The sequence below is a fragment of the Mastigoproctus giganteus genome, chromosome 1, assembly GCF_048544385.1.
Source record: "Mastigoproctus giganteus isolate SK-2022 chromosome 1, ASM4854438v1, whole genome shotgun sequence".
NCBI classification, from domain to species: Eukaryota; Metazoa; Arthropoda; class Arachnida; order Uropygi; family Thelyphonidae; genus Mastigoproctus; species Mastigoproctus giganteus.
In genome coordinates, this window is record NC_143575.1 from 102,052,639 (window position 1) to 102,078,551 (window position 25,913).

The 25,913-nt window shown below is 38.6% G+C and overlaps 1 protein-coding gene across 2 annotated transcripts in view; it reads left to right on the plus strand.

The window, feature by feature from the left end:
* The window catches only part of LOC150091062 (dual oxidase maturation factor 2-like), a 228,812-nt gene extending 214,139 nt beyond the window's left edge, over positions 1 to 14,673 (plus strand). For both annotated transcript variants that reach the window (XM_090381525.1, XM_090381516.1), the window contains exons 8-9: positions 13,469 to 13,841; positions 14,004 to 14,673. In XM_090381525.1, the coding sequence (XP_090237651.1) occupies positions 13,469 to 13,841; positions 14,004 to 14,085 (455 nt within the window). In that variant the 3' untranslated portion in view covers positions 14,086 to 14,673. The remainder of the gene's footprint in view (positions 1 to 13,468; positions 13,842 to 14,003) is intronic.
* Positions 14,674 to 25,913: the final 11,240 nt, after the last annotated feature.

A 25,913-nucleotide genomic window follows, 5' to 3' on the forward strand; every position in this document is an offset into this window, starting at 1 on the left:
AATCGACCAGAGAACACACGCAATTTACAAATAAATATACAGATATGTAGAATAAATTCTGGGTGTCTTTAATAAAATAATTTGGATTTGTAGTATAGTACCGAGAAATTAAAATGCGATAATTTATAATTACATATGATTAAAAAAATGGCTGGAAAAACCTGATTCCACTTGTTTTATAAATCTTAAATATGTCGAATAAATATCCAGAATTAATCGGCGACCATATTACAACTTCACTTGCCTTCATACCATTTCTTATTCATGAAATGTCCCGAGTAAATCTTTCCTCATATTTATCGCTGACATCGCCAAAGTTGGGAGGAGTTAGGAGAAATTATCATCCGAATGTAAAAAAAATGGATTTTTAAGCCCATATTACAACTCAGTTCTTTGTATATTTGCGGGGGACAAGCCCCTCATAATTTGCTGGTCTGATTTCACTATCAGTATCATTTCCTAAAAATTTTAGGCAAGTGCCTTAACGATATTCCACGCTGATTTTCTACTTAAATTGAGGTCGTCATCAAAGAACTCTCTTTCATTGACATCACGATTTGTGGACCAATGAATAAGTATTTCCTGAATTATCTTCAAGTGACTAAGTTAATGAAATTTTTGTTTAAAATATTGGAAACTACGTCCTTCTATATCTACTGCTTTTACAAAGTTTTACATTAAGCTTGGTTTTGAAATGAATTGGGCAATATTTTTTTTTTTTTTTTTTTTTTTAAACCAGTCCAGAATGGGACAACAAAATGTTTTTCCTACCAGCCAGTAGAGAATGGTGTCCAGGAATATCGTCGTCATGATGAAGCAAACAGTATACTCCATCTAATACTTAATCCATAATCATCCTTTGATTAGGGATTAAGGATTATGAAAAAAATGTTTTTTCATTTCCCGTGTTAAAATTTATTTTATTTAATGTTTCCTGTATTGGTTAATTTTTATGTATTTTTATGTTAAACCCCTAGCATTGTCGCTGTTATGGGCATTGCATCAGGCATCCACGTAAATAGTCACTGATTGCAATAAATATATTTATTATTACGGATTAAGTCACATCGCTCTGACGAGTACTGGAGGGATCCACAACATGACTCAACAGACGCCTCCATATCAACCCTGGCAAACGAGTTAGCTGAAATTGCCACCAAAGAAGCAGCCAAGCAAATAAAAATCTCTGGAAAGTGTAATTCATCGTTCAATGAAAGTCAGAAAAGCATTCAGCAGAGAAAAAAAAAGCTTTCCGAAAATGGAAAAAAAGAGACAAGCCACTTTTCTCAAACGTAAACGAAACGCAGTCAGGCAAACAGAACTCAACGGAATAAGACTCGTGGCAGAAAATAAAAATGCATGGGATGCATATAAATTAACAGGTGACACAGAAGCCTATGGCAGATATAAGCTGGTCTGTAATAAAGTCACAAAGAAAGTTAGGCAAGCAACGGCAGACTACTAGAAATCTTTGGCAAACGATGCTAAGAAAAACAGCAAAGACTTCTTTACTTATATAAACTCTAGAAGGAAGCGGATGAATCAGATTGGTCCACTCGATATCGATGGTTCGACTGTTGATGATCCTGTTCAGATAGCTGATAATCTGAACGCGTATTTTGCATCTACATTCATGCATGACGAATTATTAAGTGAGGAAAATTCCAGAAGGTTATCAAATTGTAGCCGGGTGCTTAATGATTTTGTAATAACTGATGGGAAAGTGGAGGAGAAATTGGTGAAGTTAAACATAAGAATGGTACCTGGGGTGGATGGGATTTATCCAAGTATATTAAAGGAGGAGGCAACGGAAGTAAGCAAACCGTTATCCATAATTATGAGAGCATCCTTGGACCTCAGGGGAAATCCTCACGGACTGGAGATCTGCAAATGTATCCCCAATTCACAAAGGGGGATCTAAGGGTGACAAGTGTAATTACAGAAGTTAGATTAACTTCTGTTTCCGTGGGGAATAATGGATTCACTGGTTAAAGATGTATTGCAGGATCACCTAGACAAGACCGCAGTAATAATTCAGCATAGATTTGTTAAGGGAAAGTCTTGTCTGAAAAATTTCATTGGATACTACGATGTCGTTACAAAGGAACTGGATGCAAAAAATAATTTTTATATAATATATTTGGATTTCAGGAAAGCTTTTGACACTGTTGCGCATGGAAGACTACTGTACAAACTGGAACAGTGTGGTATTAAGGGTAAGCTGCTACAATGGATAAAAGGATGATTGAGTGGGAGAAGACAGAGAGTGGTAATCAATGGACGCTGCTCTTCGTGACTAATGTTATTAGTGGAGTTCCCTAGGGTTCGGTGTTGAGCGCGGTATTGTTTTGTATATTTATCAATGATATAACGTTGAAGATATATCAAAGTTTGTATGTCAAAGTTTGCAGATGATACAATGGTTGGCAGGACTGTTAATGATAGTAATGGTAGTGTGCTACTGCAACAAGTTTAACATTGACAAATGCAAAGTACTGCATATGGGTAGAAATAACCCCAGAGAAACGTGCCACTTGTGTGGTCCTACGCTTAGGGTGGTAGAAAATGAAAAAGACCTGGGAGTAATTGTGCAGTCAGATATGAAGTTTTCTGAACAATGCAGACAGGATGCCAGAGCAGGTCATGGGGTATTGTCAATGATATTCAGGAATTTTGAAGGGAAAAGGAGGTGATTATCCCTTTGTATAAGGCAATTGTCAGGCCACGTCTTGAGTACTGCGTACAGGTCTAGAGGCCACATTTTAGGAAGGACGTACAGTTGCCTGAGCGTGTACAGAGAAGGACAACAAGACTGGTGAGGGGAATGAAGGGGTGCTGTTACGAAGAAAGGCTCAAGTTCTTCAAATTGCAGAACTTAAGGAGACTAGGCACCTGCGAGGTGATATGATTGAGGTGTATAAGGCCTTGAATGGATTGCGCACTCTGAATTCTGTTGGGATTCTTCCGCTTGCTCATATTATGACCCTGGGGGGGCATAAATTCAAATTGGGGAAAGACAGTTGTAGAACAGATGTGCGGAAATTTGCCTTTAGCCAGCTGGTGGTTAATTGCTGGAACAAACTTCCATCTGTCGTTGTGAAAGTTGATAACTTAAATAAATTCAAGGAGGGACAGAACAACCTTTTAGAGGGAATGGATGGATGAAAATTGTGTTTTGTTTTTGTTTTTTTTTTTTTTTTTTTTGACTGATGCTACATAAGCTCATGCGCTTGCTTTCTTGCATCACATGCCTCCATTACTACTACTACTCCTACTACTAGAACACACCACTTTAAGAATAATATCTAAATGCTATTCTTCTTCAGGAATTTCAAATAGATAAAAGGGTATTTCGGAAACTTCAGTTACCAGTTTTTACCCAATCTGCTCGATTTTTCTAGATCTTTCTGCAGTAGCATACCTTGTTTACTCTCATTAACCACCCCGGAAATCTTCATATCATCTACTTTCATATCCAAGCGACGTCGGAACCAAGAGCCTCAAGCATCATCCTGCTGGAAAATAGCGTTGGCATTGAATGTAGAAAGGGCACAAACACTAATATTTACAAATGGTTTCACTAATATTTACAAATGGTTTCAATATAATATCTTGCCATCAACAGCAATCACAGGTGAACAGCTATTGTAATTGATGTCTCCCAGTTGGATCCCAAACGTGGGTATCCAAGCTTTATTGCAACAGTAAGTTTCTTTAATTTTTACATAAAAGCCTGTTCAATCATTTCTATATTATGGCTATTACCTATTATATACTGTAATTATATTAATAAGAGATCCCTTAATAGATGCCAACTGGGGCAAATAAAACAAAGCTGTCAGACTTTTCAAAATCGAGAATGAAACAAAAAAAGCGAGGGACTGGAACACTTATATGTTATTTAACTCGAAGCCTGTCGACCTCAGTTAGCATTAGTAGAGTAGTGGTGTTAGTATCAAATGATGTAGGAAAGCAAGCTTATACAGTATCACCAAAAACAAAAGAGCCAACACTTCCATATCACCTGTCCTTAAGCTCTGACAGTTTGTCTGGTTCTTCCTTGAATTTATTAAAACTACCCACCTTTGCAACACCAGATTGCAGTTTGTTCCAACTATCAATTACAGTACTCACTCTGGAAAAAAGCAAATTTCCGCACAACTAATCTGAAACTATCCTTCCTCAATTTGAATTTATGCCTTCTCATATGTGTAGTTTGAGCAAGAGGAAGAATTCCATCAGCATTAAGCGTATTCAATCCATTCAAAATCTTAAACACATCAGTCGGATCTTCTCGTAGATACATAGTCTCCAGATGCTGTAGTTTGCAGAACTGGAGCCTTTCTTGGTAAGAATACCCTTCTGTCTCCCTCACCAATTTCGTGGCACTTCTCTGCATCTGTTCTGCCTCATTTTAGGAAGGATATAGATCCTTCCTAAAATGAAGCCTCCAAACATGTATGGAATGCTGAAGATACAGCCTAAACATTGCCTTGTACAATTGGATAATCGTCTCCTTATTCCTGCTAGCAAAGTTCTTGTATATTATCGACAAAACTCCATAAGCTATCCTGGAAGCCTGTTTGCGGTGCTTAAAGAACTTCATATCTGACTGCACAATTACTCCCAGGTGCTTTTTATTTTCCACTACCCTGAGTGTGGTATTCCGCAGTTGGTACGTTAATCTGGGATTGATGCTACCTATGCACACTACGTTTCTCAATGTTAAACTTCAATTACCATTTCTTAGCCAATCTGCCCAATTTTTCTAGATCTTGTTGCAGTAGTATACCTTGTTTACTGTCATTAACCACTCTGGAAACCTCCACATCACCTGCAAACTTAGACAATAAGCCTTCACCAATATCATATTAAATAATTAAACTTCACGTCAACCAGTACTTAAAAATATTTTAATACTGTAACTTAACTTTAATACTGTACCTAAACTAAATGTATTTACAATAAATGTATTTATTGAAAATACATTTATTGTAAATAAATGTATTTACAATAAAATGATTAAAACTAGTTTAAAATATTTAAAATATATAGATAAAAACAATTAAAATATGACTGAAAACAGATATTAAAAAATATATATTAAAAAATATTAAAAAGTTAAGTGTTTTTAGTTACAGTATTAAAATATTTTCAAGTACTGGTTGGCGTGAAGTTTAATTATTTAATATGAGTTTTCCCAGCCTCGTAGGCCTATTTAGAGATATCTTCACCAATATCATCAATAGATATAGAAATCGACAATGGCCCCAGCGCTAAACCCTGGACGACTCTGCTAATAACATTACTCCAAAAAAGAGCAGTGCCCATTGATAACCACTCTTTGTCTTCTCCCATTCAACGCACCCTTTATCCATAACAGTAACTTGTTCCTAATGTAAAACTGCTCCAATTTGCATAGAAGTCTTTATTGTGTAGCAGTATCAAAAGTTTTTTTGAAATCTAAGAATATGATGTCAATATGATGTATCTATTCGGTTTGTCAGCAACCTAAGCAGGATCATCAACGGGTTAAACTGGTCATATACGGTGGACGAAGGTGATTTTGTTCTGGTGCTTAAATAAGGAAATAAGTCTTTGCTTCTTTTCTTTGAATACCGGTATTTTGTCAGAAACGTCTCGTAATCTGCATTACCCTGCTTAAAATCCTTTGTTCTTCTTGCTGTCTTTGTAGTAGAGTTTTAGGAGCATCAGCGACTAAGACCATATTGCTCCACATACATCGTCTGTAAATTACGTGCGTTTTGAGGTCGAATTTCTGTTTGCTGGACGAAAAACACGAGTTTTCGGGCAAAAAACCATGCTACCTTCGCCTGAGACCAACTCACTCATTCTTTTTCCATTTTTCCATGTTGTGAAAAAGGCCCATAAAATTCCTCTCGTCATCGGCAGGACTCGAATTCAAGTCTTTTCCACCCGGTGTGAAAAAGACTGCGATCCTACCAACTGTGCTACCCAGGTGGGTAACCTCCTTTGTGACTTGGTTGCGGACCACTTATGTCTACTATAGGAATCTTTATCACCTGATAATTTATATGCATCCCATGCAAAACATTTTCTTTGCTGCCATCAGTCTTCAATTCATCTTACATCCATTTCGATCTAAGCTTTGGTTCAGTATCTCTTAGTTGGTAAAGTCTAGTAGCATCTACGATTACATCCCTAAATGCTTCCCATTTAGAATTTGTTATTGGAACGTCTCTCCTAACTTCTTCAGTTGGTCCCACTGCATAGAATTTAAAAACTGTTCTCAGACCACTCTAGTCACCTGTACGAAAACAAAAATCCTTTCGCTTGCCTTTAACGGCAATAACATCTTTAAGTAAATCCCACATCAATATACTGTCATCATTGTCGCCTAGTGGGTCTTTTATCTGCTGATTCTTAATGCACGAAGGATTGCTGATGATAATGGGATTAAGCTTTTTCTGGTTGCCTTTCTAACATGCTGGTATACAAAACAATCATCCAATAAATGCACAAAAAGTATTGCTATTGTGTGGCTGACCAACCCACGAAGTCCAGTCAATATTTTAAAACTAAAATCGCCTATCATAAGTCATTCTAATTTACTGGCCTGCTTTATCTGTACAGTTGTTCATTATACTCATCACAGTCATTACGTCTATAACGCTTATACTATCATTTTTGTTTTTCCAGTGTTCATGTCGCACCAAACTGACTCACCATTGCACTGGCCACCCACGTCTACTGGATGCACAACCTTAGATTTTATGTGCTTCTTTACAATGGGCATAACCTCACCCCCTCCTGTCCTTCCTTACCGTATATATTATCCCCACGTTAAAATTCTGAATCCCTTATATCAGAGTGGCACCACATCTCTGATATCCCACAATGTCTGCATTTGATGACCTGACCAGTAGTTCAAATTCATCAAATTTAATTACTTTGCTCCTAGCATTAATGTACATGAAAGTATACATGCATCTGTTTCTGCTCTCGGTAACGCTAACACAGTCCACGTATTTGCTCGTTTCATGAGAGTCCCAGTAGGTTTTGAGATCCCTAACACCTTGCTATCCACGCTAATGCATGTTCCAATAGAAGCAGTGCAAGAATCACTTACACCTCTGCCTGCAGTTGCTGTTAATTTTATTAGTCTGTGTATCCCCACAGGCGATCAGTTTTCCGACCCAGTTAACACTACTGTACTTCGATAGCATCAGCAAATATTCTTATACCGCTTCTGTTTAAGTTGATCTCATCCTTGTAAAAACAGTCTCTCCTGTTAACGAAAACAGACTACGCTTAACAAAATTATACCCCATGATCCTTGTATAGTCTTTCTCTCCAGGGCCGAATTGAATAAAAAGCCTCCAGTCATATTCTCGCCTATCGTGTATGGATAGAATTTCGGTCACTTTCAAATTTAATTCCAACTCGGCGATTTTTTCTAAACATTGCTCTGTACTTGTTAAGTAAATCCTCAGGTCTTCTATTCTTGAAATCATTAATACCAACGTGTTCAACAATACCACCATTATATAAGGCAGTATATGTCCCGATTGTGTGCTATGGAGCCTCCATCTGGTGTGAAAAGGCAATCCTGGAAAGGAACAAGCGCAAGCTTGATTCCATTCAAAGGTTTATGTTATTATCGGTTACCAGGGCGTGCTGTACTGTCAGCACCCCTGCATTACAAGTCATTGCAGGATACTTACCTCTCTATCTGGAAGTTGTCAAGAGGGGTCTCTTCCAGCGCCTGAAGAAGGGAATCCCAACTCAATTGTTAAACCTGCAACTGAACCATGCAAATGACCCTAAGAAGGAAAGAAGAAAAATTGCAGACCACCTACAAAACCTCTGGCAAGAAACATGGGACACAACGCCTAAAGGAGCAATCACCAAAAGGTTTATTCCCTCAATTAGTCGGACTTCCCCAAAGCCTCCTCCCTGGTACTCGCCTGGATTGCAAGTCACCTTCCTGCTTACAGGCCATGGGCCATTCCAGCAAAAATTAACAGCCATGGGAATAGAAAATAACCCATATTGCCACTGTGGTGAAGAGGAGTCCTGGGAACACCTTATGTACGAGTGTCTCACTTACGACAACGCCAGACTTGAATTTCTCACAGAGATTCAAGGAAACCCCCGCAATCAGGAGTCAACTTTACTTCAAGAAGAGACCACATACCTAGCCTTAACACGCTACGCCCAGGCTGTTTTCAATTGTAGAAGAGCAAGACTTGCGGAACTCAGGGCAGAACAGAATAACGAGCCACCCCAGCGATCCCCTACTGGGATAGGATAATGCAATTTACCCTGGGTGCAGGATACTCACAGGACCACCTGCCCCTGTAATTTTCAACTCCCTTCTCCATCCTCTTCCTTATAGTGGACTGCCTTCCCTCTTTGGTCCACTCCAACTACTGTTCCCCACTTTTGACCTCTTCTTCTTCTCTTACCCCCCCCCCATATGCTCTCTTATCTTTTTATTTTATTTATTTTTATTTATTATTTTTTTTTTATTTTTATTATTATTATTTTTTTTTTTATTTACAGCCTCAACTTTTTATTTTTATTTTCACTCTTAATTTTTTTATTATTTTTTATTCTATTTTTTAATTTTTTTTTTTATTTTATTATAACTTTTTTTTTTCTTTTTTTTTTTTTTTTTTTTTTTTATGGCTTCTGTCAGGTAGCTTAGGCAACCCTGGCAGAGGCAGCCAGAGTATAATGGGCAGCCTGGCTCACCTCCCAGTGGTTGTGGCGGGCAACGTGGAGTCCCAGTAGGGGCCCCGCGGCCAAGCAGCCAGACACAACAACAGAACAAAGCACAATACTACATTACCAGACATTACACTTTTTTTTTCTGGCTGTGCAGTAGTTCTGCATTTCATCACAGAGTACACATGGTGCAGATGTGGGAAACCACCGGTGGCGCCTGAACCTAAATACTATGCCACTATGCCACTAATACCACCATTATGTCTGCGTGGGTAGCACAGTGGTACGGCCACCATCCTCCCCACACGGGGTGGAAAAGGCCCGGGTTCGAATCCCGTCGATGACGGGAGGAACTTTAGTGAGCTTTTTTCACTCCGTGGCTGAGTTAGTCGTTCTCAGGCGTAGATAGCAAGGTTTTTTCCCTCAGAAACTGAGGTTTTTTTCGTCCAGCAAAGTAGGCAAATCGACCAGAGAACACACGCAATTTACAGACACGAATACGGGTTAATGTAATTTCATTTACGGGTAACCCTAATACAGTATTTTTTTTTTTTTTTAATACCACCATTATACTAGTGTACCTGGTCTGCCTCCACGGGGCGAAGTGTGGGCAACGTCGGGCCTCAGCTGGGGTCTGGCGGCTAAATGGCCAGAAGAACAACGGTACACAACATCACACACCTCAAGACCCATATACTTTTAAATCTCTGGCCTTTACAGTGAACTGTATCACACCACAATGTAAACTACGCGGAGATAGGGGAACCCCCTGGTGCCGTTTGACCCTAAATACACTTTACACTTTACACTTTAATATCACCATTACGTCGGCAGGGTCTACCCTAAGTTCCCAACGTGGTTCTCACCTGGACTCCATGCAGCATACCTTCTCACCGGACATGGTGCCATCAATGCCAAACTTTTCCGTTTGGGAATTGAAGAGGACCCTACCTGTGTTTGTGGTGGTCTGGAGAGCTGGCAACATCTAATGTATGATTTCCAGCTTTATGACGACCTCCGCAACATCTTAATAACAAAGATCCTATATTGTCCTAGAGGACGGGAACACAACATACTGGATACAAAACAAGAGTACCTGGCTTTCTCCTGCTACGCCCAAGAGCTCTTCGCAAGAAGACTTGTGCTCGCTGCAATGGAGCACAACTGAACCCTATACATGACAACCAGGAATAACAACTGAACCTACTTAATAAAGAACAAGAACTGACTTGACTAAACTGGACGGGACCTGACCCCATGAGTGATATCCCAAATGGGAACACCAATGCCACTGAAGACCAACTGCAGCTTGCTGCTCGCCATCTTGGCTCTCAACCCATGCTCCCTTGCATGGTCCTATCTTTTCCTCTCTCCCCCGGCAGGGGGAGGGGACGGTATCTTCCATCCCCTCACCTCCTTGCCACTCCCCTCTTCGCCTGGTGGGGCATGGACCTGCCCCACTGATTATCTGGGGTCGCCTTCTCTATCGTCCCCATATTTCTGTCTTTTCCCCCCAGCCTTCTGTCTCCCCCCACTCTACCTAATAGGCAAGTGTATACCCCACATAACTTAAAATTTAATAATGACTAAATTTAATTGCATTCACAGTAAACTCATTTGGCCTTTCTACACAATTTTCTTAACCCGCACTGAGCAAAAATTTAATTTTATTTTATTATATATATACATATATATATATATATATATATATATATATATATATATATATATATATATATATATTTTTTTTTTTTTTTTTTTTTAAGGTCCTAGCTACTGAAATCTCAGGAAATTAGGTGTCTGTACCTGCCAGAGTAAATCATACTAGTGTACCTGGTCTTCCTCCTCCAAGAGGCATAGTGTGGACAACGTTGGGCCCCAGCAGGGGTCTAGAGGCTAAATGGCCAGAAGAACAACGATACACAACACTACACTCATACAATATCCATACACTTATAAATCTCTGGCCTTTACAGTGAACTGTTACACCGACAATGAAAGCAACGCGGAGATGGGGGAAACCCCTGGTGCCGTTAGACACGAACACACTATACACTATAAAAAATATCACCATTGGAACCCTTAAAAAGTTATAGCTGCTCCTATTTCACCTGGCCCTATTCTACCTGGTACTGTATTTTACCTGGCCCTATTCTACCTGATATTGTATATCACCTGGTACTGTATTTCACCTGGGATAGGACAGCTGGTACTATTTCACCTGTCCTTTTTGCACAACATATTTCCCGTTTCCCTGACAATCGATTCACATAGTATAGCTGCTTGCTGTGGAACCAAAGATCTCTGAGGTGAAGAATGTGAGTGTGTGTGTGTTGCCCACGTTAGAACATGGGCGCAAGTGTTTTTCTAGGCAGCTGGGTGCTTGATGGGTCTCTGTCTTTTATTCTTTCGAGGGCATCTACCCCATTTCTTAGGCTTTCATATAAGCTCATCAGAAAGCTGAATTTGCACTTAATTTCCTCACGCTCCTTACAACGAACACATACAAAGGAATCCCCTGTGGCCGTATCGTGTTCTGCTAAAGGTAGTTTCGCAAAGAAGTCACAAGTAACATAACATAATCCTCATTCGTAGAAGAACTACCCTCAGAACTTCTACCCGAACCAAAGCATTCCTCCTTTCAGCTCTTTGCTTTGCTGATCTTTGTCTGATGTGTTTTTAGTCTAATTATAGCTTGATTTAATTTAAAAATAACAAGAAACCCAGAGATACGAAAATAATAATGTTACACTTATCCCGCTTATTTGACAGCAATACAAACTATGCTATTTTAGACTCCGTTACGTACTACATGATGAAGCTACGTTATAAAATCATGTTTGAATTACTATAAATGTATAGCTTATACGCCCAACAAAACAATTCTGATATTGATTTCACTGCTACAAAACTGAAAAAAAAAACTTATTAGTGGGTCCTATATCAATATTATAGTATTGATACAGGACCCACTATTGATATAACAATGGCATTCGAATGTCCTTATATCGATACAACACAATGGCGGCAGAAGTTGACTTTAGTTTTTCTAAGCAACCTTCAAAGGCAAGTAACGAACAAATGCCCAAACTTAATAGCATAAAACAAATAATAATCACACTACTAATTTTAAATAAAATGTAACAAAAAAACAATATTTTTTTAAGCAATAAAGGTTCCACTTAACGGCTCACAACCGTTGCGCTCGCCTAACCGACTTTGAAAGGTGAACCCGTTCTTTATCAAATATCGCGATTTCGGTACTATATATATAAATTAAAATTAATGAAAATAGCACTTTCAATCTGCAGTGTCTCAGAACAGGTTATCAAATGTTTTAAAAATATCCACAGAAAATGAAATATCCAATGACTTTGATTTGCACAAAATTAATATAGACAAGTTTCATTAATAAAAGCCAGCAAAACCAGTTTCTTTAAATTTAAGTACTATTACTACTATAAATTCGATTTACTTTTATTTATCTCAACTGTATTATTTATATAATTAATAAATATCTGTTGTCTTTTTTCGTTATCTTCTATATTTTTGTATCATATATTTGCATGTGATTGTTTCAATAATAGATAATTTTAATTATAAGATAATGTACATTCACTAATTTAAGTATTTTTATAATTGACCAGAATTTTGAACGCTTTCAACTCTTAGATTTCAAAATTCGCAAACAGGAAAGGGACACCAAAACTTATTTTGCACACAGACGCAAGATACCTCAGCGAGGGCCTGCGCGTTCTATTGATTCGCCATCCCTGCCTTAGATATATTTCTTAACCGGTACTCTGCGAGTGCTCATTACTTGAGATTTTGCGCTGAGGAATAAATTTTTAACAATTTATTTACAATATATGTGTGTGCAATATGAATATGTGCAACAACACATCAACAATATAGACGCTGCATATTTTTAAAATAAAAATAGGGAACCCGTTGGGGCCAATCGTAGATTTGTTTGGCAAGGAGTTAATCGCATTGATGAGATCTTCTCTAGAAACAGTGACGTTGGATAATGCGTTCCCTCTAACGCCGCCACTCTGAAAAATATATCGCGCCATATCCTCGGCCTGATCCTCTTATGCATTTCTAGCTTGACGTTCAACAGGCAGCCTTTCGAAGCTCTCCTTAGCCCAGTATCTGAATGTGGTTTTCTCCATTTCGAATTTAGTAGCCTTTTTGCTCACAATTCGTTTTGAATGTAGTAGTTTTCTAAGAACCTCTTCGTCGCGTGCATGTCGTATCTTTTTCAAGAAAATGGCTCTTTTTCCATATAATCCGCGAAGTCTGCATTAAATCCTGAATTTCTCCATTTCCTGTAAGCCTTTTGCTTGGCCACAAATGCTTGTTTTAAATATTTGTTGAACCACGGTTTAGATTTGTCCATAATTCTTATCTCTTCGAGGCACCCAAGTCAGCAATAAGTAAGAGCTCTTTTTCAATCAAGTCGGCAGCTTCATCCATCAGTTTATTGTACAGATCAATCCAGTTGTAGGTTTTTAGATGTTCTAAAATAATTTCAGGTCTAATAAACTTAAAGGAGTATATTTTCTTGGTCTGTCGAGTTTGCACATCGCTATGTTGCTCACTTGCACAATTGGATGGAGAAAGTTACAACATGTTGGGCAGTGATCTGACTGGAATTTAGTTTTGTTATAAATAACGAATGTTTACTATTTATTAACACGCCTGAAATGTAACGCACTGCGTACATTAACTGACTTTTTCTTTTCTACTCCAGGTGTGACAGCTGTTCTAGTAGGAGGCACTGTAGCCATTGTAGATACACTGTTCCCCAACAAGTTTTCTACAATATTAGAAGTAGACTACGATACTCCTTATCGTTACTTTGTCGATCAAGATCAGACTCCACGAGAGAAACCTCACTGTTCGCAGACCAACAGCACCAGTAGCAGTTCCAGCACTGTGCAGACGTCGACGTCTGGAGAGGGCGGAATGTGCAAGCATGGCATTGAAAATGTAGCGTATGATGATGACGATGCTAATGATTACAGTACGATTATTAATGGCAAAAGGGCAGTTAGCCTACATCATTTTGGTCAATTTTCTAAAAGAGAAGCTATACGGAAGGGTCCTCTCTCTGCTATGCATAGGTAAGGAAATTTTGTTCAGTATATATAGTTTTGGTAATTTTATATATTTTGATTTTCGTGTATACTGTATTTCTCCCTATTTATATTATCAAATATAAAATTAAATAAATATTTCTAATTGAACTATTAAAATATATTCGTTGTTTTATCTTCAAATTTTAGGCGATTGGCAGCCTTCACGACGGACAGCTATAACGCTTCTAAAGATGTGAATATAGATATTCAAGCAGCAGCCCTATGGTGACTAGTGCAGATTGGACTGTGATAATATACTACCTTTCGTTAGTTCTGCAGTGCGTCTTATGCTCGTGACTTCTTCCATTTAGAAACAATAAACATGAGTCAAACAAATATTCAGCCATTCCAGTCAATGTATTTACAAGTTTTCTCTCCCCCCTCACTCCTAAGTGATGCTTTCCATGATGGCTTGACTTCATTCTCTGGTTGGAAATTTTGAACAACCAGCTAAGATGTGCCCTCTGCGTTTTATTCACGTGCGCAAGACTGAAAGGACAGTACCGTGCTCCACTTATCCAAAGAACGATTTAAGACTAATAATTTTATTTTCTACGTGACGGCCGTCGACTTGTGATAAACATTTCAAGAATTAATGAAAGCCAGCCTATAAGAATCATATCCTATAACTAATTCGGTCGCTAAGCAACAAATCTGTGATGACATAGAAGAATTTAGCAAAATCATTCTCTGTTTCCTGGATTGGATTAGAGGATAAATGAAGAATCCAAGAGCTCTCGATATTATTTGCCAATGGTTTATAAACAGATCTAAATTATTTGGGATAATAAGCTGTTGGTTTCCAACTGCTGAATAAACAGGTACACTTTATATGGTCATTGCTCAGAAATATGTACAATTCCTCAGTCTCTGCAGAATATTTCCAGTGAAATGACTTTCGCTGATAAAAAGGGAACTATTTGGAATGTTTTGTTCTATTTAAACATATCAGTGTAATTAATTAAAATATTTTCAAGAGAACTTGATTTGTTTCTTTGTGCTCAATTCAACGTCTTGCTGTTAGAAACACGTGCAGTCATAAATCAAAATGTGTGTGTGCTTCTGTCATGTATACTTGGTTGAAATGTACAAAAACGAAATATCCGGCGAATTATATTAATTTAATTTTCTTGAGAGAAGTAAAAATAAAACAAAAAAACTAAAAAGATGATTTTCATAATGTTGGAAAAGGCTAATGATAAAATGTATCAAACCAAGTTAATAACAGGAATATTCAAGGCGGGAAAGTGTGTCCTTTCTCAATGTTACTAAAACCGACACTAATTGTAAAAAAAAAAAGTTCAGCCGCCAAAGCATTTACATGTTTGGCATATGCCATAAATCTAATTTGCTGTAAAACGACGAAATACCACCTCCGGCTTGCAATCCAGAAAACGTGAGAGAAAAAATTACAGATAAATCAAAAACTCAAATCTAATATTAAAATATTGATTAATTTAATTAATTTCACACCTACAACTCAGCATCATCATACACAGCAACCCCTTGTCACGTGACGGGGCTGCTGTGTATCTGTGTGTTACCAAAGGCCAAAAGGTGCAATGAAAGTAAACTTGTTTCGCTGAATCTTGCATAAAAAAAAAGCTAAAACAACCTATATCCCTCTTATCATACTACTCCTGCCGCCAGAAATAATCGATCCACCTTAAATTTTACCATACTGATAATCCCACCCAGGAAGATGGCTTATTTCAATAATCGATAACAGGCTGACCAAACGTAAACTTCTTAGGGTCTTCCTAATTTACTAATTTTCCTAAAAACTCTATATTCATGCCGAGCCCGGTTTTCGCGTTCTATTTCAGCGATAAAATTCCATCATCATTCAATTTTTTCTCTCCTCACAGTGCGTTATTCACCTCCATCAGATTTTCCCTTCCCTGAAATATCTTGCTTCCAAACTCTGTAACCCGTATCGTATAGTACTTCCTTACATGGATGCCCCTTTGCTAATTGCACCAAACAAGCTATCATCTTTGAACCCTTTCGAGAAGATCAATGTATTTCTTTAAATGCGACATCTACAACTGAACACAGTATTCGAAATGCGATCTCGACACTAGCTAATATAACAGAATTATAACCTCTTCCTCCCTAAATACAAAGGTATGGCTGATCATTAATCAGGTACTGTGCACTTTCCAGTCCACCTGCTTATATATTGCATGGTATAACTCTGGTGTCTAAATGTATAATAACATCCAAGTATCTCGTCATTTATACTTTTCGACGCTGTGCCCTTCCCCTTGTGTAAGCCCTCATAGGCAGCACAATTCGTAAGTTCGTCCTTCCCGCAACGAGTGGAAAAGATCTAAGTTCAAGTCTTGTCGATGAAGTGAGGAATTTTTACGGACCTTTTTCACAACGCAGCTGAGTTAGTCGGTCTCTGGCGAGGATAGCATGGTCTTCTTCTACCGGAAACTTAGGTTTTTCGTTCAGAAAATAAAGAACCGACCTCATAACATACGCAATTTACAGACAATGTAAACAGAGAAATATGGCCTTAGTTAAGGATGCTCCTAAAACCCTACTACAACAACAACAACAATTACAACTACTTCTACCCTAGTGTATAACTAATTCTAGAGTAGAGAGTGTAATTTTTGCACTGCTTCTATTGAAATGAGTAAAATCAGCGTTGAATGTGCTTGTTAACAGGAAAAACTGCTTTACAGGGATGGGATACACTTAAATAGAAAGGGTGCAAGAATATTTGCTGATGCTATCGAGGCAGTGTTAGAAGGTTTCAAAAACCACTAGAGTGAAGTTCTACACAGATTAATAGATTAATATCTAATACCAGCTGCATGCAGATATGAAAATGATGCTTGCACCGATTCTGTTGGAATAAGCAGAAGCCTTGAAAGCAAGGTGATGGGGATTTCAAGAACTACTGGGAGTTATCGTGAAACAAATAAATACATGAGCTGTAAACACATGAGGGTAAACAAAAATATACTGGTGTGCAAAACTTAAAGACCAGTCAGGTTTTCACCTGTATTTTCTCATAGAAGTGGCCTGGATATGGGGAAAAACATACCAAAGGAACCTCATGAGGTACAGAAATGATGAAGGAAACAACACCGACACAACAACGGAAACAAAACGGTACAGAGGGACATTATTCAAAAATGGCAACATAGCACTGACTGCCATGATACAAATGCATCACTGCCAAAGATGGAATAAAGGAAAGAGGTGGTCCTCAGTAGGATATATGGCCACTACTAATGTCGATGCAGGCTTTACACCGCCCGTCCATACTTAGAACAATGTTGTTGATAAGTTCTTGCGGTAACATCGTCCATTCCTCTGTCACCGCCATTTTCAGCTGGTGAACATTTTCTGGTTGGTGTGAACATGCCGCTAGGCGTCTCGCCGGAGCGTCTCATATGTGTTCGATGGGATTTAGACCGACGAAACGGCCTGGCCAATCCATGCGAACAATGTCCTCACTTTCCAAAAGCATATCAACAGCTGCAGTGCGATGGGGTGTGGCGTTATCATCCATAAACATGAACTCGGGGCCAATTACACCTCACAACAGACGCACATGGGGAAGGATTACCTCAGTACAGTAGCGTGCACCGGTTACAGTACCGCCTTCCAGTATCTGGAGTTGTGAACGTCCATCCAAGATAACGCCTCCCCAGACGAGAACACCTCGAACGCCATATCCATCCCTTTCAGTGATATTTGCGGGGCGATACCGTGTGCCAACCTCTCGCCAGATTAGCTGACGTCCAGAATCACTGCCGAGACTGACTCTACTCTCATCAGTAAAGAATACCTTACCCCATTGCGCTGCTGTCCAGTCCTTGTGTTCGATGCACCACTGTAAACGGTGTCTCCGATGGGCAGGTGTTAAAGGGACAGAGCGTACTGGCCGTCGGGAAAACAGTCCACCTTTGTGGAGTCGCCTGGCCAGAGTAAACCGCGATATTCTCCGTCCTCTACAGCTGGTTTGCAATGGATCCCGCTATCTGGTGTCAGTCCCTCTTGGCCTGTAGGTGTGTATAACGGTCATCATTGGGCGTTGTATTTCGGGGACGATCACCTCTGGGCCTTCAAACAGCTGTATCTGTCTTTCTGAAGGCCGACCAAGCACAGGAGACGATGTTATGGGCGATACCGAACTCTGCAGCCACACTCTTCGCACTTCGACCTTCTTTGAGCTTCTCAATTATTCGACCCAGGATAAAGTCATCCAGATGTTGTCTCCTGCCCATTTCTTTGTCTACAGCACTGTATGAAACCACTCGAGCGTCTGTAACAATCGTGCTCACCATTCGGTAATTTTTGCATGTGCACCAGCTTTCTACTGAACGGCCACAGTTATGTAAATTGCCACAGGCTGTTTCGCTTGATTTTGTGGTTGTAACCTTTAGAAATAGTGTTCGTCTTTAAGTTTTGCACACCAGTGCAGAAACTGGTGCAAGTATACTTGCATGTACACCGGTGCTAGCAGTATAGTAAGTAAATTCGATGAATTACAAGTGCTGGTCAAGAGAACAAATGCAGACATTACTCAGATTTAAGAGACGTGGTGACAATCAGATATAAGAGATTAAAAATTTGAATATGAGGAGTACAATGTATACAGAAAGGACAGACAGGATAAGATGGGGGAAGGGTTATGCTCTTAGTTATGAAGTACATAAAATCTAAGGCAGTGCACCCAGTTGACAAGAGTTGCCGGTGCAATATTGAGTCAGTTTGGTGAAAAATAAGAGTAGGAACGTGTTATATGCCTAATGATGTTGGTGATTACAACGAATAGCTGTACAGAGATATAGAGTGGACCAATACAGTAAATCAGAATATCTTATAAGAAAGATTTTAATTTTAAAGATATTGACTGGAACTTGTGAGCTGGTCACGCACAGACTAGCAAGTCATTTCTGGATTTATTGGATGACTATTTTCTACAGCAGTACGTTAGAAAGGCAACAAGAGGGAGTAATACTCATAATCTGAATATCAGCAGTGGTTATTTCATGCATTAAGAATTTGAAGATAAAAGAACCACTAGGTGGCAGTGATCACTGTGTATGGATATGAAATTTTCTTAAATATGTAACAACCATCAGGGTTAAACGGAAGGGTTTTTCCTTTCGTAAGGGAGACTACAGTGGTCTCAAGCAGTTTTTAAATTCTTATACACTGGGACCAAATGATGATGTTACCAACAGCAAATTCTAAATGGGAAGCGTTCAAAAAATTATCATAGAACCTACTACGCTTTCCATACCAACTAAGAAAAAGTGTTCAAGGTACAGGCCCAAAAGGATGTCAGATGAACTGATGAAACACTTGGCAGAGAAGAAAAGTGCACGAGATGCTTATAAATTATCGGGCAACACAGAAGCCTATGGCAGATATAAAGTAGTCTGTAATCAAGTCACAAAGGAGGTTAGGCAAGCGAAAGCAAATTACGAGATATCTTTGGCAAAGGATGCAAAGAAAAATGCATCTTGAATAAAATTGGTCCACTTGATATTGATTATAATGATCTGATTATTGAAAAACCGAATGAGTATTTTGAATCAACATTCACAGAAGAAGAATTCTTAAGGGAAGAATTCTTCCCTTAAGGTCACCGAAGTTTATCAAGCTCTATCAGGGATCTAAATGGTTTTGTAATAACTGAGAGGAAAGTAGAAGAGAAATTGTTGAAGTTAAACATAAGAAAGGCACCTGGGGTGAATGGATCTATCCGGTTATATTAAGGGAGGTAGCAAAGGAAGTAAACAAACTCAGCCATAATTATGAGGGCATCCTTGGATTCAGGGGAGGTACCTGCGGACTGTAGATTTACGAATGTATCCCCCACTTCACAAATGGTAACACAAGTAATTACGGACCTGTCAGTTTAACTCCTGTTCGAAGGGAAATAATTGAGTCATTAGAAAAAAAGTAATGCAGGATCATCCAGACAAGGCAGCAGTTATACTTAAAACACAGTATGGGTTTGTTAAGGGGAAATCTTGTTTGACAAATTTGATTGGTTTTCCGATGTGGTCACAAAGGAACTGGATGCAAAAAAATAATTTTGATATCATATACTTGAATTTCAGGAAAGTGTTTTATACCGTTGCACATAAAATACTGTTGTACAAATTGGAGCAGTGTGTCATTAAGGTAAGTCGCTGCTGTGGATAAAAAAGATGGTTGAAGAAGACAGAAGGTGGTAATCAATGGAAATTGCTCTCCATGGACTAATGGTATTAGTGGAGTCCGCAAGGGTTCGGTTCGGTTTTGGGCCCATTGTTGCTTTCTATATTTATTAATGACATTGATGAAGGCATATTAGTCTTAATGTCCAAGTTTGCAGATGATACAAAGGTTCTGAGGGTTGTTAATGACAGTAATGATAGTATGCTACTGCAGCAGGAACTAGCAAATTAACGGAGATGGGCTGAGGAATGGTAATTGAAGTTTAACATTGATAAATGCAAAGTACTGCATATGGGTAGCACTAACCCAAGAGTAACGTACCAACTGTGTAGTATTACACTCAGGGTAGTGGAAAACGAAAAAGACCTGCGGGGGTAATTCTGCAGTCAGATATGAAATTCTCTGAGAAATGCAGTCAGGTTGCAGGACAGCTCATGGGGTTTTATAAATAATATACGGGAATTTTGGTAGCAAGTCTAAGAAGGTTATTATCCCATTGTATAAGGCAATGGCCAGCTACATCATGAGTACTGCATAAAGTTCTGAAGAGCTCATTTTAGGAAGGATGTAGAGCTGGGACTAGTACAAAGAAGGGTAACGAGAACGGTAAGCGGAATAAAGGGGTGCTTTTACCAAGAAAGTCTTCAGGCGATCCAGAGGCCTAGGACGATCACAGGTGCCTAGTATCCAGACGTTGCAATTTGCAACGTCTGGATACTAGGTACCTGTGAGGTGATTTGACTGAGGTGTTAAAGGCTTTGAATGGATTGAGCAAGCTTAATGATGATAGGATTCTTTCTCTTTCTCACACACACACACACACACACACACACACACACACACACACACACACACACACACACACACACACACACACACACACACACACACACACACACACACACACACACACACACACACACGAGGGAGCACAAGTTCAAAACAAGGAAGGACAGTTGCAGAATAGATTTACGGCAGTTTGCCTTTAGCCAATGGGTGGTTGATTATTGGAATAAACTCCAATCTGTTGCTGTGGAAGGTAATGTTCTTGTTCATTGTTTAAATAAATTCAAGGCAGAACTAAACAAACTATTGGAGGAATGAGAGGTAAAATGGAAGTGTTTTTTTTTTTTTTTTGGCTGATGCTGTATAAGTTTGCTTTCTTGCATCGTTTGCCACTGCTAATGATATATGTAGAATAACTGCCAATTGTCAGACGATCCAATCATTCTGAAGAATTTCCTCGTGACTTCAATCACTAAATACCTTTCCGTAAACCGTTAACTACCCTCGATTTCATCTGAAAATTTCAACATCGCATCCTTTATTCTTTATACTAATATCACCCTAAAATATCTAAATTCATATTGGGAAGTTATTCTCATTAAAATTATACATTAAGATTGCAAAACATATCATTATGCCCTCCTGTAAATGTGAAGATAAATATAATTAGAGAAGTTAGGGAATGTTCAGGTTAGTGCAATTGCATCATTTTAGTACATAGCGAATTACTTAAATAGTTATAAATTGGCATCATTAAGTATATCTCATATTGTGAATACCTTCGCAACGAGTTTCCATAATACTACACTACTTCGAATTCGTAATACTTCACTATAGAAAACTGTTGTTACTTATTCTCAGCGGATATCATCACCCATACGGCACCGCTGGAAATATGGTATGATAAAGATCCCTATTAAACTAAGGAAAGCAAAAAAGGTATAGGAAGGTGATAGTAGAAGAGGAAGAAATGCCGTCGAAGGAAAAAAAGGTACATTTACTCCTTCAACTCATCACTCCTCGAATCGAATGGGCAACGCTTCCCCAGTGGAGAAGATTGTTGTTACCTATTCTCGGAACCTCCATGGCCATCAGGTCCCCCCTCCCCCAGACTGCACCGTTTTGAAATATGGTATGGGATAAAGTTCTCGGTTATCCTCATACTATCCCTATTAGACTTACAAAAGAGATAAAGATGTAGGAAGGTGATAGTAGGAGAGGTAGAGGAAGGTAATGCCGTAGAAGGAAGAAAGGGACAGTTGCTCCTTCGACTCACACACAAAGCTCATACATTCCTCGAACAGGAACGCTTCCCCAGTAGAGAAGATTGTTGTTACCTATTCGAGGAAACTCAGTGGCCATTAGGTCCCCAGACGGCACCGTTTCCAAGCTTGTTGGCTTCTCTTCGGTGGGTGAGCAGGTACCCTGGTGTTGCAATGATGACAACCCAATTGCGAAGTATAAATCCACAATACGAGAGATGCCTGATGGCGTGGAGTAATTTAGATTACGATATAGTTTAGGGCCTCAGATTATGTAAGAATTTAACTAATGTACAAGTTAGTGCAGATGCATCATTTCAGTACATAACCAACTACTTAAATAGTTATAAATTGGCATCATTAACTATACCTCATATTGTTAATACCTTCACAACGAGTTTCCATGACATTGCACTACCTCGAATAAGTAACACTTCACCATAGGAGAAGACATACTTCGCAACTGGGTTGTCATCATTGCAACACCACTGTAACCTGTCCACTGCCCACCCACTGATGAGGAGCCAATATGCTCAGAAAAGGTGCCGTATGGGTGATGGTATCCGCTAAGAATAAGTAACAATAGTCGTCTCCTTTGGTGAAGTATTACTTATTCGAGGTAGTGCAATATCATGGAAACTCGTTGTGAAGGTATTCACAGTATGAGATATACTTAATGATGCCAATTTATAACTATTTAAGTAGTTGGCTATGTCCTGAAATAATGCAATTGCACTAACTTGTACATTAGTTAAACTCTTAGATAACCTGAGGCTTTAGCCCTAAACTATATCGTAATCAGAAGTTAGGGAAGTAATATAATAATAATCTTATTTAAGAGAAAGTAACTTTGGGTGGATTAAAATAATCTAAAACAATTACAAGAGACGCAAACTATAAATTTTAATAAGTGCTTTCAGTAATTAATAAAACCTAAATGACCACATATTTAATCTAAAATTATATTCTAATTATGAAAAATTATATTCTAAGTATTATGAAATAAAGTAACTTATAAGTTACTTATAATCAAAAGATACATACCTAATCATAATTAAAAAAAAGGACTCCAAAATTACAAAATGCGCAAAAAAGAGGGTGAAAAAAAATATAGAACGTCAGATTTAACGCAGCTGTTCTTTCTAGCTCACCCATGCGGCGAAATGCTATCAGGAAGCAAAATAAATACCAGTTTTCATTCACATTCTTGTAAACCCAATAATTATTCGGGGACATAAGGGGCCACATACTTCGGAAAGAGGATCATAATTGTAGGAAACATAAAATCCGTGTAAAAGTCATCAGATCAGTTAATCACGCTACAGAAATGTTGATCATCATCATTTCGAATTGGCACTTAATGGTAATTACCAGTATTTTTTTTTCAAACTTAGAATGTAATGATGAGTTTAGAGATGCTAATTGTGAAATTCTAGGCTAATTTTATACTATTATTTTCTGTTTTGATTCAAAGGCCAAAAGCGTAATTTGTAGAGAGAGAGAGAGAGTGTGTGTGCGCACGCGAGAGAGAGAGAGAGAGAGAGAGTTTAGAATTTGTGAAGAGGAAACTAGAACCATGTGGGATCTTTCTATCTTGTCTATAAACTCGGTGTATTCTATGGTCAGTTTCTCGTTTTTGCCAGATGGAAAAATCCCATGTTTTTTGGGATAAAAACTATGCGATCCACGCCCGAGAACGACTAACTCAGCAACAAGCAAGAAAGCACATACCTTCTCTAGAAGTTATATATTTTTATGCAGATGGGGCCTCCAGAGCCTGTATACAATGATTCCAAGTGTGATCGTGCCATCGTGTCAGAGGACGAATAATGACCACTGTACTTGCAAAATTCCAAAAAATCATTGAGAGCACACTATGAGCCTTTCTTGCTGTCTGTTACGCTACGTGTTGAACTTAATTTATTTCTATATCACAATCCCCAGGTCTTTCTCATCCTGAACATCCTTTAAATTCTTTCATCTCGAGGTATGAACTACTCTTGGGTTTCTGTTCCCAGATGCAGTACTTTGCATTCGGCAGCATTAAACTTTAGCTGCCATTTTTCTGACTACTAACAGTCGGTTAAAATCTTTTTGAAGAAAGCCTGTCTGATTTTGATCATTAACCACCCTCCCAACCTTTAAATCGTCGGCGAACTTTGACAGATTCCACTGTATTCTCTTATCAGTATCATTTAAGAAGATAATAAACAAGAATGGTCCGAGCACTGTGCCCTGAGGGACCCCAATTTCTATTCCAGTTCACTCCGTTTCCTGAGCTTCAACTAACCTCTATACAATTGAAGAATCCTCCCTGTTATCCCAACGTTCTATAAAAACAGGGCCGGTGCTAGCGTTTGTGGCGCAGGAGGCAAAACCTTGTAACTGCGTCTAATTCATATCGTATCTTAACACGCATATATATGCGTTTATGCATCTAGCAGCGCTTATTTTAGGCGGCGCCTGTGGCAAGTGCCCCATTTCGCATCCCTAACGCCGGGCCCTGAATATAAATTACAGGTCATAAGGCGCTGCATAAAAAGCTTATAACTGCTTTATAACCTCGTTATTGTAATTTACCAGAACTGTCAGACAGGATCTCATCTTCATGAAACCATGCTGAGACCCATTTAGGATACTACTCTAGTCGATATGATCTTGTACTAAGTCTTTAATTACAGACTTCATAAGCTTACCGATCACAGAAGTCAAGTTAAGTTTACTGGGCTATAACTGCCCATCACTTCTTTAGCTCCTCCCTTTTGGATTGAAAAGCCACTGGCACTTTTCAATTCAAGGGAATAATTCCTGAATCTAATGATGATTACATTATTAATGGTTGCATTCACTTTCCACGATTTTTCAGTACAACTGCACTTATTTCATCTCCTTTATGCTCTCCCTCTCTTTTCAAAAATTTTATTAATATGGGGCCAATAGAAATCCGGCAATTATTATCTTTCTATACATTAAAATAATTTTCCTCCTAGTGATATTTATTCAGCCAATGGGAAAAGAGAGATGTGGGTTACGTGTAATACGTAACAAATACAAAAATACGTAACAGAAGCTTGTTTTACTGGGGTAAAACAAGCTTCTGTTTAAGCGTGATCACGTGCTATGCTAACATGACCAAGCGGTACCATTCTGATTTCCATATGTAACGTATTTATTTAAATAAACTAAATGCAACTAGGCATAATATTTTAAGAGTTTAGGATTCTATATCTATATAATATGGGTGTAGATACACCATAGACAACTCTTAAATAAAAACTATAATCATAGTGTGAAAGGCACTCACCGATAAAAAGCCAACTAGCTTTAAAACGGTGTCATCTGGGTGGTGGTGCCCACTGAGAATAAGTGGCAATAGTCTTCTCTATTAGTGAAGCGTTACTTATTCGAGGTAGTGCAATACATGGTAACTCGTTGTGAAGGATGAGCACAATATGAGATACAGATGAAGTGATGTCTTCCACACTGCGATTGTAGTTTTTCTTTAAGAGTTGTCTATGGTGTATCGACACCGATATTATATAGATACAGTAACGTATTTATGTATTCATAGCTGAGGAAGAGCCACACACACACACACCGAGTCGAAAGCTTCTGTAAGTATTTTAATTTATTTTATCAAAAGAAGCGAGCACAGCGAGCAGGGGACGAAGCCCCCCTAGTTATTATTATTAATATTTTACACATATGGCATAGGCCATCCATACTATGTTAACTTGTTATATCATTCAATTTTAGAAAGAGCTTACTTTTCTTTTTCTTTTTTTTTTTTTTTTTACGGTACACATCTCTT